The sequence below is a fragment of the Mchenga conophoros genome, linkage group LG11, assembly GCF_057382185.1.
Source record: "Mchenga conophoros isolate Kocher_MC1m ecotype Shallow Benthic linkage group LG11, M_conophoros_male_GT1.1, whole genome shotgun sequence".
NCBI lineage: Eukaryota > Metazoa > Chordata > Actinopteri > Cichliformes > Cichlidae > Mchenga > Mchenga conophoros.
Window position 1 is genome coordinate 2,809,181 of NC_140536.1, and position 13,683 is coordinate 2,822,863.

General features: G+C 41.7%; 1 protein-coding gene and 1 pseudogene across 1 annotated transcript in view; one reads left to right on the forward strand and one right to left on the reverse strand.

The window, feature by feature from the left end:
• Positions 1–3,724: 3,724 nt before the first annotated feature.
• Positions 3,725–4,433, reverse strand: LOC146563439 (XK-related protein 8 pseudogene; annotated as a pseudogene).
• Positions 4,434–5,317: 884 nt separating this feature from the next.
• taf2 (TAF2 RNA polymerase II, TATA box binding protein (TBP)-associated factor) overlaps positions 5,318–13,683 on the forward strand; it is a 35,641-nt gene continuing 27,275 nt past the window's right edge. Inside the window, exons 1-8 of the mRNA XM_085290533.1 lie at positions 5,318–5,849; positions 6,060–6,114; positions 7,094–7,254; positions 9,293–9,411; positions 11,070–11,211; positions 11,374–11,605; positions 12,160–12,344; positions 12,474–12,587. Of these exons, the coding sequence (XP_085146659.1) occupies positions 5,800–5,849; positions 6,060–6,114; positions 7,094–7,254; positions 9,293–9,411; positions 11,070–11,211; positions 11,374–11,605; positions 12,160–12,344; positions 12,474–12,587 (1,058 nt within the window). The 5' untranslated portion in view covers positions 5,318–5,799. The remainder of the gene's footprint in view (positions 5,850–6,059; positions 6,115–7,093; positions 7,255–9,292; positions 9,412–11,069; positions 11,212–11,373; positions 11,606–12,159; positions 12,345–12,473; positions 12,588–13,683) is intronic.

Here is a 13,683-nt window from a genome sequence, read left to right on the forward strand (position 1 = left end):
GCCATACATACATGTTTTGGTTTATGCAACTGGTCCGTCTGGTTATTGTCTCCCCAGAAACATTTCCGTTGTCTTCTTTCCTATTTCCGTTGTGCTGTGCGTGCTTTTGCCGCATTTTTCTTTTTGCAGCATTTTTCTTTTTGCAAGTGTTTTCTGAAGTTGCAGTCCGTTTGGCCTCTCAGGGCCACCGTATTTTCGGGCCTGTTTCAAACATTAAAGGAGAGAGAATCGGGCCATGACGTCAGAAACTCCGACAGCCCGTTCTTTATGGGCGTTACCTATTTTCAAAGAGCCAATAGGGAACGTTGTTGTGGGCGGGGCCTGATTCAAAGATGAAAGGCAAAAGAACCAGGCCGTGACGTCACAGTCAACTCAGGTCTATAAATAGCAGGTGAAACCCACACTGGACCAGCGCGTTTCTTATAGTCACGAGCGATTCACTGGATGAGATTTTGTTCTGCTACCCTCAGTCACATTTGAATGTCTGACTCATTGTAACATCGTAGCTTAAATGTCAAACACGAGTGACCAACAAGCAAAACCAGAATTAGTGTGCACTCTGCCAAAGAGTACACTGGGCGACCTGGAGGTCGAGGAGGAAGAAAATAAGAAAGTCCTGTCAGAGGAGAAGACAATGGTAGAGGACGCAAAGAAACAAACTGGACAGGAAAAACAAGTGTTAGAAGAAGTGCAGTTTGTATTCAAAGATGAGACCAACCAGGCTAAAGTATCAGCTTTGGAAAAGACACTGAAGCTGCAGAAAAAGGTGCGCGTCAACTGGGTTGTTCAGTTGGTGGTTTTACTGGCCAAAGAAAAAGTCTCCTCCAAATACAAGATCTTCACAGAGCGCCTCACTCCTAACTGCATCAGCCGTCGTCTGATTGAGAAAATCTGGCCTGAAGTTGAGGAGAAACACTTGAATTTATCCCACAACAGCATTTTCAAAGTGGGCAAGGCCATTCTCAAAGATCTTTGCAAAACACACAACTGCAAAGAAAACCTTTTGATCTTTAATCTGAGGGAACAGCTTGACAATATTACCGTCTCAATCTTCACCAAACACCTGTTGGCATTACCAGCAAGAGTACTCAGTGTCTCTAAAGACAGGCAAGAGTACAAGGAAGTTGTAAAAAATGTGACCAAAGATCTGGTAATGCACGCCATCAGCGAAGGAAATGAGACGATGACAATGAATCCAGTAGCATCCGAGTTCATTGCAGAGAGGCTTTTCCAGAAGATCTGGAACAAAATCTTGTCAAAAAAGTACAAAATGTCCTTGGAGAACATTGGAGAACTCGCCCTGACAATATACAATGAACTCCATGACAGGTGGGATTCTCCAGTACTCTTAATGTGGTCAAGAAACCCAGTAATGGATGAAGCAATCGTCAGCAGCTTCAAAAAACATGCAAAATTGAGGAGCCAAAACATCATCTTTAGGGCTTTCTCATGTGCACGCTAAAGTCTAACCAACACGTGCATGTGATTATGTGAGAAAACTCTTAAATTGGCTTCAAATATTCATTTCAATTGGGCTTTCTAAATGTAATTTTGAAACCAGAGTGGTTAAAAATAACTACTCTTTTTTCCCAACTTCCTTCCCTCATCACCAACTGGCCGAGGCAGATGGCCACCCCATCCCAGAGCCTGGGTCTGCCGGAGGTTTCTCTCTTTATAAGTGAGTTTTTCCTTCCCACTGTCGCCAAAGTGCCTGCTCTAGGGGGTTGGAGTCTTTGTGCATTATTGTAGGGTCTGACTTTACAATATAAAGCACCATGAGGGAAGTGTTGTTGGGATTTGTTCTGTTTCTTAACTCAAAAAGTCCAGTTACAACAGGACATTTTGAGTTAAAAAACAAAAATAAAATGAAAAAAAAACCTTTGAATTTGTGCTTTGTTTCATTTCCTGTTTAAGAAGTTTGTTCTTCCTGCAACTTTTACAAACAACAAACAACAAACAGCTGAGCTGTTGGATTTACTAAGTGCATCCAAGAACACAAACAAGCAGTCCTCACACACATTTGAGAAAAACTGAGAGAGCTTTGGATCTTTATAGCTTACTGAATATTCATCTCTTTACTTTGTCTGCATGTGTCCACTTTTTGTCTTTTTCTATTTGTATTCTTCTCATTTCAAAGACATTCAAAGCTATTTGGAGACATGCAGAGTTCCTTAAAGATGAACCTAATAGAATTACACCAGTTGTTTAACTGAGGTGATCACGCTTTCCCCCACAGTCCTACCATTTTTCCCTTTTTCTGTAAAGCAATGCAAATACATTTTTAATACTTTCAGTCAAGTTTTTAATATTCATACAGGAATAAACTACAACAGAAACACCGTCACAAATCTACAGACACCATATTTACACACACATTTAGTACAAATATAATGTTTAACAGGAGTCTGATTCTTCTACTGATAAACATTTGACTTTGATTTCCAGGAATTTTCCACTGTGAGATTAATGGAAAGTGTACATTGCACATAGTGACAATGAATGACGGACCCGACCACACAGATCGCACTTTACTACACTTTTTACTCAGTTTGTGTCTCTTCCAGCCCTCAGCCCCAGCTGCACACACACAACAACAACACAACTGAACTGATGGAGCTCCGCTGTGTCAGCCTCCCTTCGCAACCGTGCCACCAACCACGCCCTGTTACACACATTATATGTCCACAAACACAAATCAAAGTGAAGGAAGAAAAACCGCAAACTAATCATGAAGCTACAGAGCCCCTTTACTGACATGGGTAAGGAAGGTCTTTATTGCATGGCCACATGTTGATGGGTCGTGAACAGGACGCAGAAGCAGATGCAGAGAGAGGAGATGCAGGTAAAAGAAAAAGCCTTTATTTTGGCTGATGGTAGCAGTAACATGAAACCATGAAAAACTAGGTACAACTAAGACAGACTGTGAAAAACTATAATCAACTATGAACACACTGGATGTGTTCAGGGGAAGTGAAAACACATGAGGAAAACAGCTGACTGAAATGAAACATGACGTCACAGGGAAAGTCAAACTAACACCAACGAACAAGATTGCATCAGACTCTTTCAAATTAAAACAGAAACATGGAGAAAAATAGTTATCAACAAAAAACCCCTAAAATAGACAAAACACTGGGTCGCACATCCAGTACTGTGACACATATACAGCAGTTTACCCCACAGTCAGATGCCTGCCATCTACCAGCTAACTGTGTGAAGAGGAAACATTGCTATAAATGTCTCTTTTGTTGACACGCTCAGTGTTTAGTAGCAGTAAGCTAATCCAGTGCTAATCACAGTGAGACTGACCTCATGGACAGTCATATAAACCTAGTTTCTGGTAGGTGGGATGGCAGACTCAGTCACTGCTGACAATCATTTTATCCTCATTTAACCTGTTAGATTCTTTAGAAAAGATGATCCAGTGAAATAGCCTTTGAAAAAGGATCTCTTCACATGTAAACAACAACTATTTAATACAGATTTAATAATTAAAGCCTCTCATTTAATTTAATGACTGATATCTTGAAATGATTTAATGCACAGCAGAAAGTGCATATTCAGTTTCATCTCCACATTAAGATGAGTAATGCTTTGAGACATTATATCTGTGGCTAAATCAGACAAAGGTCAGAGTGCTACAAAACACAGCCACGCGGTCTAGATGAAAACATTCTGCATGACTCGGTCTCTTTCTAGTCGTCCTGTGGATGTCAAGTGCACGTCAGCAGTAGATGTTCTCAGCCAGCTTTCTCATTCTTTTATTGCAGCGTGCTGATGGGGAGGATGGAGGGTGGTCTGCAATCTTTGGTGCAGGGACAAACATACAAAATCCCACCTCATCTTCAGGTCGCTGCTCTGTGTTGGCCCCTTTCAGCTCATATTTGGATGAAAGACTCTATAATAAATACATTTAAGTATTAGACATAGGACGTAAACTGCAACAACACAGGCAGCTATAATTAAAGCTGATATGGGCTCTATCACAAAATCAGGAGGATGTGTGCTCATCTTCCAGCACCACACAGCACAGAGGATGCAAAGATCAGTCAGTATAAACCTGTGCTAGAACACAGTCCTGTACCGCGTCTTCCCCTCAGCAACATTAAACCAGTCGAAATACCAAAGGAAGATGTGGCTCGATGAAGCCATTCTCCACAAGGACTTTCCATGAAGTTCGTCTTGGATCGCCATGCGAAGGAGAATAAAACCAGCCAAGTGCAGATGAAGTGGGGGAAGATGAAGCAGGTCAGCACGAAGGCCAAAAGAGCAAGGGCAGTGAGACGAGAAGAGATGAGTACCAGGTTCCAGATGAAGTAGATGACTGATGAGGTTATGTTCTGGTTTTCTTTGGCAGGCAGGAAGGAGCGCAGCGAGCGATGGTAGGCCGTCACAGTGAAGGTGATAGCTGAGGCCGAGCCGACCCGGCCCATGTAGACCGCGAAGGCCGGGTCCTCCGAAGGATGCAGCCAACGTTTTGGGACATAGCTGTCAGATGTCTATTCATATTAATGTATTAATGTATTCATATTAATGTAATGTATTAATGTACAGAATTCACCTGCTTGCTGCTACTACTGCACATTCACCCAGTGTATATACTATATGTACATATATATATATATATATATATATATATATATATATATATATATATATATATATATATATATATATATATATAATGTTCTTCCTCTGCACCCCCCCCCCCCCCCCTAATTTTTGCACATGTCGAGGAGCGTGTCAGGCTACATTTCACTGTGTGTTATACTTGTATAACTATGCATGTGACAAATAAAGAGCCTTGAACCTTGAACCTTGAACACAGCTACAGACATGTTGAATAAATTATTTATATAACTTAAAATGCAAATATAATTTGTACATTTTGAAAACGTATGCACACATTTGGAAACATATACAACTATTCATCTAAAAATGCAGCCAATGCACCTGCCGGTTTTTTTTTTACATTTTGTACAACCATTTAAAAATATTACTAAAACTAAAACGAGAGAACAATCAGGACTCGCAATAAGATGCCCTACAAATGATCTGTGCCTGTAAAAAACATTGTTGGTCCCGCAAAAGACAGAGAACGTCACAGGGATAAACCAATGAGCTGTGCGGATCTCGTGCACTTCTTCGCAGACACGCAGTCTCCGCCCCTCACGTGACGTGAAATTTGTATTGTTTAATTAAATTAGACTTTACGGTATTTACATTATTAACGCACACACATTCATTTTAATACAAATGTTTTATTTTTTTTCAATCGACCGCTCTGGGAAAAATATAATTATCATTTTTACGCGGGAGGTCAAAGGTTACTAACAAAATGGCCGAACACGCTGGAGCGGGCGTCACAATACTATGAGCTGCCGAGCAGAGAAGGGGATATTTGGATGCTTTGATGCGCGTCGAGTGGAGCATTTGTGGAGTAAACTACTTATTTTTTAATAAGGAAACAGAACAACTTATTGCTGCTCGTGGCTGATGTATATTCGTGGATGCGTCGGCGTGGTTTGCATGGAAAACAGTGCACAGCGGGCTCCGGGCGATACAAACCAAAGACTCATCGACAGCCTGACACAGTGATAGTTTAAACATTCCGACTGCTAACATATAGTGCTTTGGGAGAACTGACGAGCACCCTGTAAACGTGTACGAGTCTGGTGAATGCAGGGGGCTTTGAATTGTGAGCCTGAAGAGCAGCTCAGTGCGGCTGAGGCAAGGGAAGCATCACCGAGCGGAGTTATGGCACCTTAAAAGTTCAGCAAAGCACAGCGAGAAGCAGCGATGAACAGGAAGAAGGACAAAGGCTTCGAGAGCCCGCGGCCCTTTAAATTATAAGTATCTGAGCAGAATCACTTTCTTGCTGGTTGTTGTCATGTTCTATAGTAACAGAAGCAAAGTTAACCCTAGCTTAACGTGGGGAAAGTCAAGACCGAAGTAAATAGCGCTTTAGCTACACTTTGTACCTGGCTACGACAGAGAGGGTTTAGGTAGCTACATTCATAAATGAAACGTTAACTGTTTCGTTGTGTCACTGCTTTTACGACCCACCAGGTGGTGTGCATCAACAACATCAACTTCCAGAGGAAGTCTGTCATCGTAAGTACAGCACTTGCACACATAATGGCTCATCTGCTCACCGTTGGACAGCAGATACTCAGTTAGCGATCTGCCGAGACGGCAGCGCTCTCTTGTTTTGGTTCCTCTAATCACACATTACCGGCATTTATGAAGGGTGCATTACTGCTTAAAAGAGTGTTACTTACTGTAATATACGCCTGCAGTCTCGTGTTAATATTCATCATTATTATTTCTCAGCATCAAGCAAAATTACGTGTCAATCTTAAAAGTAATTTTAGCAAGAATCGCTTTTATTAAAAAAGAAGTGCTAAATAATGTTTAATGAAGATCTTTACCACACGGTGGTAGCATTTTCCCAGAAATGTGACTGTTTTACACGCATCATAGTCTTTTGTTTCTAAGACGACTTCTACCTAATTTAATATTTTGTTTGAAAAAGAAGCCTCTGTAACTGGATAAGAATCACAGTAACATGAATTCTGCACAGACTTGGAGCTGGCATAGATAGAGACAGCGTAGATAAACTAAACTGGTGCCCATCCTCTGTTATTTCTAAGGTTTGATCTGTCAGGACATAATAACAGAAATCATCTGAGCAATATGAAGTTTAAAATGATGTTATTACAGATTCAGAGGAACGACAACACATGATGTATTACCTGTGTCATAAATCAAAATACAGAAGCAGGGTGTGCAAAAACTAAGTACACTTCGTGGTTCAATAGCTTGTAAACCCACCTTAGCAGCAGTAAGTGGAAATAATGGCTTTCTGTGTGACTTTATCAGCCTCACATTGCTTGAGAGGAGCTTTGGCCCACTCCTCCTCCCCCTCTGCTTCATCTCATTTCATTGAGGTTTAGTTATTAGGGTTCTTTTACCATCACTGTCGTGGTGAAGGTGTTTTTTCTTCACATTCTGTTTACAAGTTCATTTTTTCATGCTTCAAATACATGTTGTTATATTTTGCTGATGTCTTCCTTGCCTCTGTATACTTCAGGGCTATGTTGAGCTCACCATCTTCCCCACCGTGGTCAACCTGAACAGGATCAAGCTAAACAGTAAACAGTGTCGCATCTACAGGGTCCGAGTAAACGATCTCGAAGCCCCGTTCCTCTACAATGACCCCACTCTGGAAGTGTGCCACCATGAGTCCAAGCAGTGAGTAGATCCACATTCTAGTTATTTTGGACCTCAGAATATGTGTTAGTCTACAAAAGTACATCTGAAAGTGTCACTGATTTTCTTTTTAAATTTAGATTCTATGGTTATAACACATGTGGAATTATACTGGAAGCTATCTTAACCAGATGAAGGAAGTTTGTCCTTCAGTCAACAGTTATCAGAAGTTTAATAGTTAAATTGACTGTCTTAATATTGAAGCAGTCTTTTGTGTTGTACGGAGGCGGTGCAGGTGTTCTGCAAACAGCTGTTTAACTAGTGCAGGAACAGCCTGTCGTTACTGCAAGTAACAAACAAAATGCTGGAACTTTTTCTCTCCTGGGTCCTCCTGGGCTCTTTGTTGTGGGCAGGGTCCTTGGGTGTAAACATATTTGCTCCTTTTTTCACTTCTTTGTAAGTTCCGTCGCATTAATTCCCATAGTTTCAGAAATCTCTCACATCTGTGAGTCCTTGCTATCATTACTATTCTTTATACTTATAAATTCAAAGCTGCAGTGAAAAACTTGTTGGAAATACCCAGGAGGAATCGATGGTGCTGAACAGGCCAATCACAATGGTTGTGGGCGGTGTCAACCCCACGTATAATAACATTTCTAGAGAGGTGAACGTCAGATTACCTCAAATGTTACACTGTAGGGTTTCGGAGGGGTTTGCAGTTACGGCATAGGTACGGTGTAAATTTCCCGGTGAAGCATGAGTCCTCAGTCAGGTAGAGACCATCAGTCAGGGAGGGAAACAGGGCTTCATGCTGGAACTGCTGCAAAGACACACTAAGTGAGGGAGGCTGATAAGAAGAAGAGAGCTGCTTGGATCAAAAATAGAGAGGGAAAAACCAGGTTGTGTTTGGATTCAGCTGTCGTGTTTGTGAGAAACCGTGAAGGGCTGATGGGAGCATCGGCGGTTTTAGCCAGAGCCAAAGGAAAATCCGCACTAGTGTAATGAAATGATTTTTAAAAATCTGTTTTGTTAATCGAGGTTTCATTTCTCCCGCATAATATGGACTCATTTTTATCAAATGGTGACTCAAAGAAGGTAACACAGACTCATTGTCTTTACTGTGCACCCCTGTTTACCCCAAAAACCATCTGTGAGCCTGGAAAAACCCTGCTGTAAGCACTGTTTGACCAAGAAACAGAGTGATGGAGTGCCGCATTACATGACCTGGTCTCCAAAAGCTACAGACATAAACTCAAGTGAGATGGTTAGGGACTGCAGCCAACAAGTGTTCAACATGTGTGGCAGCTGCTTCAAGACTGCTGGAGCAGTTTCAAGAGTAAAGAGTGCAAAGCTGTTATTGAAGCAGAATTAAGCAGCTTTAAGAAATTCTAATGTTGCATATTTGGCGTTATTTACACTCTGATCTTTGCATCATAAATCCCTGTTATTCATAACGTTGAGGTTTTTCTACACTGTGGAAAATAGTCAAAAGAAATTTAGGCTCATTTATAAGACTAGAGAGGGAGTCCCAACAGTTGGACAGGCCGCATGAACTAGCAGTTGGCAACAGTAGGGAGGAAAAACCCCCTTTGAATTAGAAAAGAAGCTCAGCGAGGGAAGGCTGGCATGTCGGGGCCCTTTATTGCTCGTGGTTGCATTTGGAGCCAAATAAACTTAGTGGAACGATGAACTGCTGTGATTGGTCGTGTGTTTAATTTACTGAATTAGCTTAAACTAGCAGAGCTGTCTGATCATTTGAACTGTTTGGAAAATATTTGGTTGTGACTACAAGAATGAGAAGAAGTTATATAAATAAGATTTTATTGATTAACCTTTATTTAACCAGGAAGATCCCATTGATAGGCAGCAGCAAGTGTGTCACAGTTACAGAAATGACTCAGTTAAACACAGGCAGCAACAACACACATGCAAAAATAATAGATTTGAGAACACAGATTTATTTATGTCATTTACTTATCTTGTCACATTAAGATTTGTGTCCATCGGAGTGGGTGGCTGTGATTATCATCAACTGCATACTTAAAGAACAGCAATGAATGCTTACTGCGTGTCCACACAGGAGGAACCTCAACTATTTCTCCAGCGCCTACACTGCCGCAGTGAGTGCCGTGGACCCGGACGCAGGGCACGGCGAGCTGGTCATCAAAGTACCCTCTGAGCTCTGGAAACAAGGGGATGGTAATGGAGTCGTCTGTCAAGTGTTTTGTGTAGCACCTTTCATGCAGATTAGTGCTTTTACTTTGATATCGATGAAGCCGATAATAAGAACAAATGTAAACAAAACACAACTGAAACTAAAAGCACAGCAAACATTCGAATAAAATAAACATATTTAGTGCAATAAAATGTGCAAGTAAACTGAAAGAAGAATTAAAATGAAATTAAATAAACACAATAAACTCCAAACCTGTTGGTAAACTAAAAGCATGCAAAGTAAAACTGTATGAAATGCAGTAAAATAAAGAAACACTGTAACAGCTGAATAGAACTGCAGCATTGTCTCCCAAAGCCTGGTTAAAGAGGCAGACGTTAAGTTTCAGGTTCGATAGTTCAACACTTCAGCTGCTCCCCGGCTCACTGTTACAGCCGCTCTGATCATTTAAGCTAAATAGTGCCCACACAGTTTTTCGTTTTATACCTGGACCAACTAGCAGATGCATGTCAGGTGAGCTGAGGGGCTGTAATGGCTATATACACTGTAAAGACTCGAGCAGCTGTTCGGCTGTTCCAAAAATCTGCCAATCAGATGGCGGCAACTCAACCCAACTGCACGTGGGCATGTAGACATGATCAAGACAACCTGCTGAAATCAAGCAAGAGAATGGTGGAGGAACGGTGCTTTCAGTGACTTTGAACATAGCGTGGGCGCTCGGTCTGAGCTTTTCAGATGACGTCAGAGGAGAACGCACAGACTGCTTTGAACAGGAAGACGACAGCTGCTCAGATAATTACTCATTACAGCAGGAGGGCACCTGCAAACACACCCTATCAAAGTTTAACATAGATGCACTATAGCTGCAGAAGACCGAGAGGCTGCACTCCTGTCAGCTGGGGCTGCACAATACAATAAAGATCGCATTCCCTCTGTGACATTATGTAGGGTCAAAGTTTGGTATAAACACACTACCTGAGTGTTGGTGCTGACCAACTGCTTATGGTTAGTGTAGCCATCTTCTGATGGCTGCTTCCAGCAGGTTTACACACCGTCGAACTCCAGTCATGATGAGTTCACTGCACAAAGAGGGTCCAACCTAATATTAGCATGTTGTACCAAAAAAATAGACCATACAAACAACTGAAGGCTGCCTGAATATGGATGTGAACGTGAGTTTCTCCGTGTCATTCAGAGACAGAAACGCTCAAGAACGGAGAGGAGAAGTGTTAAAACGTTTGGAGGTCAAACTGGGTCTCCTGTGTTGTGGCTCAGAGTGAGCTCACCAGGTTGAATTTAACAGAAAAGTTAACATTTGCTCCTACTTCTTCTGAAATTTGTCTTAGCGTCAGTGTAACTATAAAAAGAAATACCAATTCATGATGACATCTCTGAGGGGCAACACTAAAGGTTTGTGGCTAGCTTAGAGACGTGTTGACACGTATGGCTAAAGTTATTGTTTTCAACAAATAATAAGCAGAAAAATAAATGATTTGCCCGTTTAAGGCCAGCATAATCTTTACCATCTCTTTTAATTTTTTTCAAATGACATTTTATTTTGAAAAGCCATCACCTGGTTACTTGTCTGTTGATTGTATCCAGTTCACTAAAATAAGGTTTTTGCCTTTTGTTGAATGAACATAAATAAAAATGGATGTTTTTATGTTTTGTTTTTTGTATCCAGATCTGAAAGTGTTGAAGGTGTACATAGAGTTTTCTCTGGACCAGCCCAAAGGCGGCCTCCACTTTGTTGTTCCTGATGTGGAGGGGAGCATGGCGGAGAGAGGAGCCCATGTGTTCTCCTTTGGGTACCAGAACTCCACAAGGTCTGCAAACAAACAATCTTCTCGTCCGTAGTAGATGAATAAATAAAAACCGCATTCCTTGGCTCCATATTGACAGATACAATATGTAGAAGTGACTTTTTGTTTTGGATGTTCCAGCTTTGGAAGTTGTGATGGAAAAATGAAAATCTTCTCCTGTCACAGATTCTGGTTCCCTTGCGTGGACTCTTACTCAGAGCTGTGCACATGGAAGCTGGAGTTCACTGTGGATGCATCTATGGTGGCTGTATCATGTGGGGATCTGGTGGAGACCATTTACACTCATGACATGAGAAAGAAGACTTTCCATTACGTCCTTCCCATCCCAACAGCAGCTCCCAACATCTCCCTGGCTGTGGGCCCCTTTGAAATCCTTGTGGACCCCTACATGCACGAGGTGGGTCCTCGTTCTCTGTTCTTTCTGCGTGGAGTTTAAATAAATGTTGCAGTTATTTCCTCCTGCAGGTATTTATACAAACTGACATCAAACATGTTCATAGTTGCAGGAAAGGATCCTTACCACAAATACACAAACTGCTCTGGAACAGATAAATCAGGCTACCACTTTAATTGGACTCACTGACCCCAAACCAGTAAAAAATGTACTGGGCTGTGGTTAAAAGTCATGTCCATGAAGTGTTTGTGTAAACTTTACCCTCAGCTGTACAGCTTTTAGATCACCTGGCTTGGAATAAGTTCTGCAACGACAGATGCAGAATGCAGTCGTCGAATAATCCAGACAGATGAGATTAGTCCAGCTTTTTATATCATTTTTATCCTAAAATGCCTTTAAAGTGGTTTAAATGGAGCTTTGTCCTGTAGTGTTTTTTGATGGCCACTTACTTAAGTGTCTTTTGAAGGTAAACGGTGTAAATAAAGAAGAATACATCGGCTCTCGTCACATAATCTTTGAAATACCACTGAAGCGCGCACGTCTTTGTTTCCTGTCAGGTGACACATTTCTGCCTGCCGCAGCTGCTCCCTCTTCTCAAACACTCAATGTCGTACCTGCACGAGATTTTTGAGTTCTACGAGGAAATCCTGACGTGCCGCTATCCTTACTCCTGTTTCAAAACTGTGTTTGTGGATGAGGCGTACGTTCAAGTATCCTCCTATGCTTCTATGAGCATCTTCAGGTAGGTCGTGATATCAGAGTTCACTGGTCCTTTTTGGCAGGATGATAGAAGAAATCAGCAAATGTAAAACACAAATAGATTGCTGTTGAAGGCGTTATTCCTCTCATTCAACTGCTGCCTCTGTTTCAGTACCAACTTGCTCCACAGCGCTATGATCATTGACCAGACTCCCCAGACTCGCCGCTGTCTGGCTCAGGCGTTGGCTCAGCAGTTCTTCGGCTGTTTTATTTCCAGGATGTCCTGGTGAGTGTTAACATGGGATGGTGAAGTAAAGCCAAAATCTGAGACACAAGTTCTAGTCTCCAAAGTCTAAGACTTAGAAAGAGGATGAGGAGTCCTGTCGTTCGGTAGTAGAGCTCCTGCTTCTCCACATCAAAGGAGCCAGTTAAGGTGGATCCCTCCTGTGTGAGTTGCTCTGGGCATGTGCTGCGGGGAGGAGGTTACAGGGTAGACCCAGGACACGCTGGTGAGACCTGATTGTCCTGGGAGAACTTCAGATGAGCTGGAGGAGGTGGCTGGGCACAGGGAGGGCTGGGCTTGTCATGATCTGTAAGACAATGTTGACTCTGTCACAATGCACCACACTTTTCCGTCTTAATTGATACATTTGTTTCTTTTTACTAACACGTAACCATCGTTTGTAGCAACATGTTTTACATCAGTTTAAGTGCTTTTTTTTTCTTTCTTCGTGGAAGGTGTCACAGATTTAGACAGCAAGTACGATGATTAATATGATTAATGGTTCAGATACCTTTGTTTACACAATTAAACAGTACTCAAATGTTTCTTGATAATTGCGTGTGTTAGTGTTAGACTAGTCAGTCAAATTTCTCCCCTCATATTGTCGACCAAGAAATTAGTCTCCAAAAACATCCGTCAGCCTAATATCTGATATAGATAAGAACCTTCAGCAGCGTGAGATGTTTCTATAAAATGCATAGCTTGTGTAACACCATTGAGTCTGTTCCCTTTGGGTTGTTGTTTGTAGTTATACGTGTAGTTTGCTCTGCACAACACAGTCATTTCTAACCTCCTCACAACTACGGCCCACTTTAATGTGACCGACTCTTATTGTTCCCATCGTCCAGCAAGCAGTGTCCACAACAAAGAAACAACGTAGTGTGTGCACGTAAATGTTCAGGTGACATCGTATTAAACCCCTTTTTCCTGTGAAACAGAGGCCTGTGCAGGATTTGGAACATGTAAGTGGTGAATGGCCTGCATTTGTATATCGCTTTACTCAGTCCCTATGGACCCCAAAGCGCTTCCCATATGGAAAAGAAATAGTAAAAACATATATGATTTACTCATGAAAGTGGCCACTTTCTCATTACTTTCA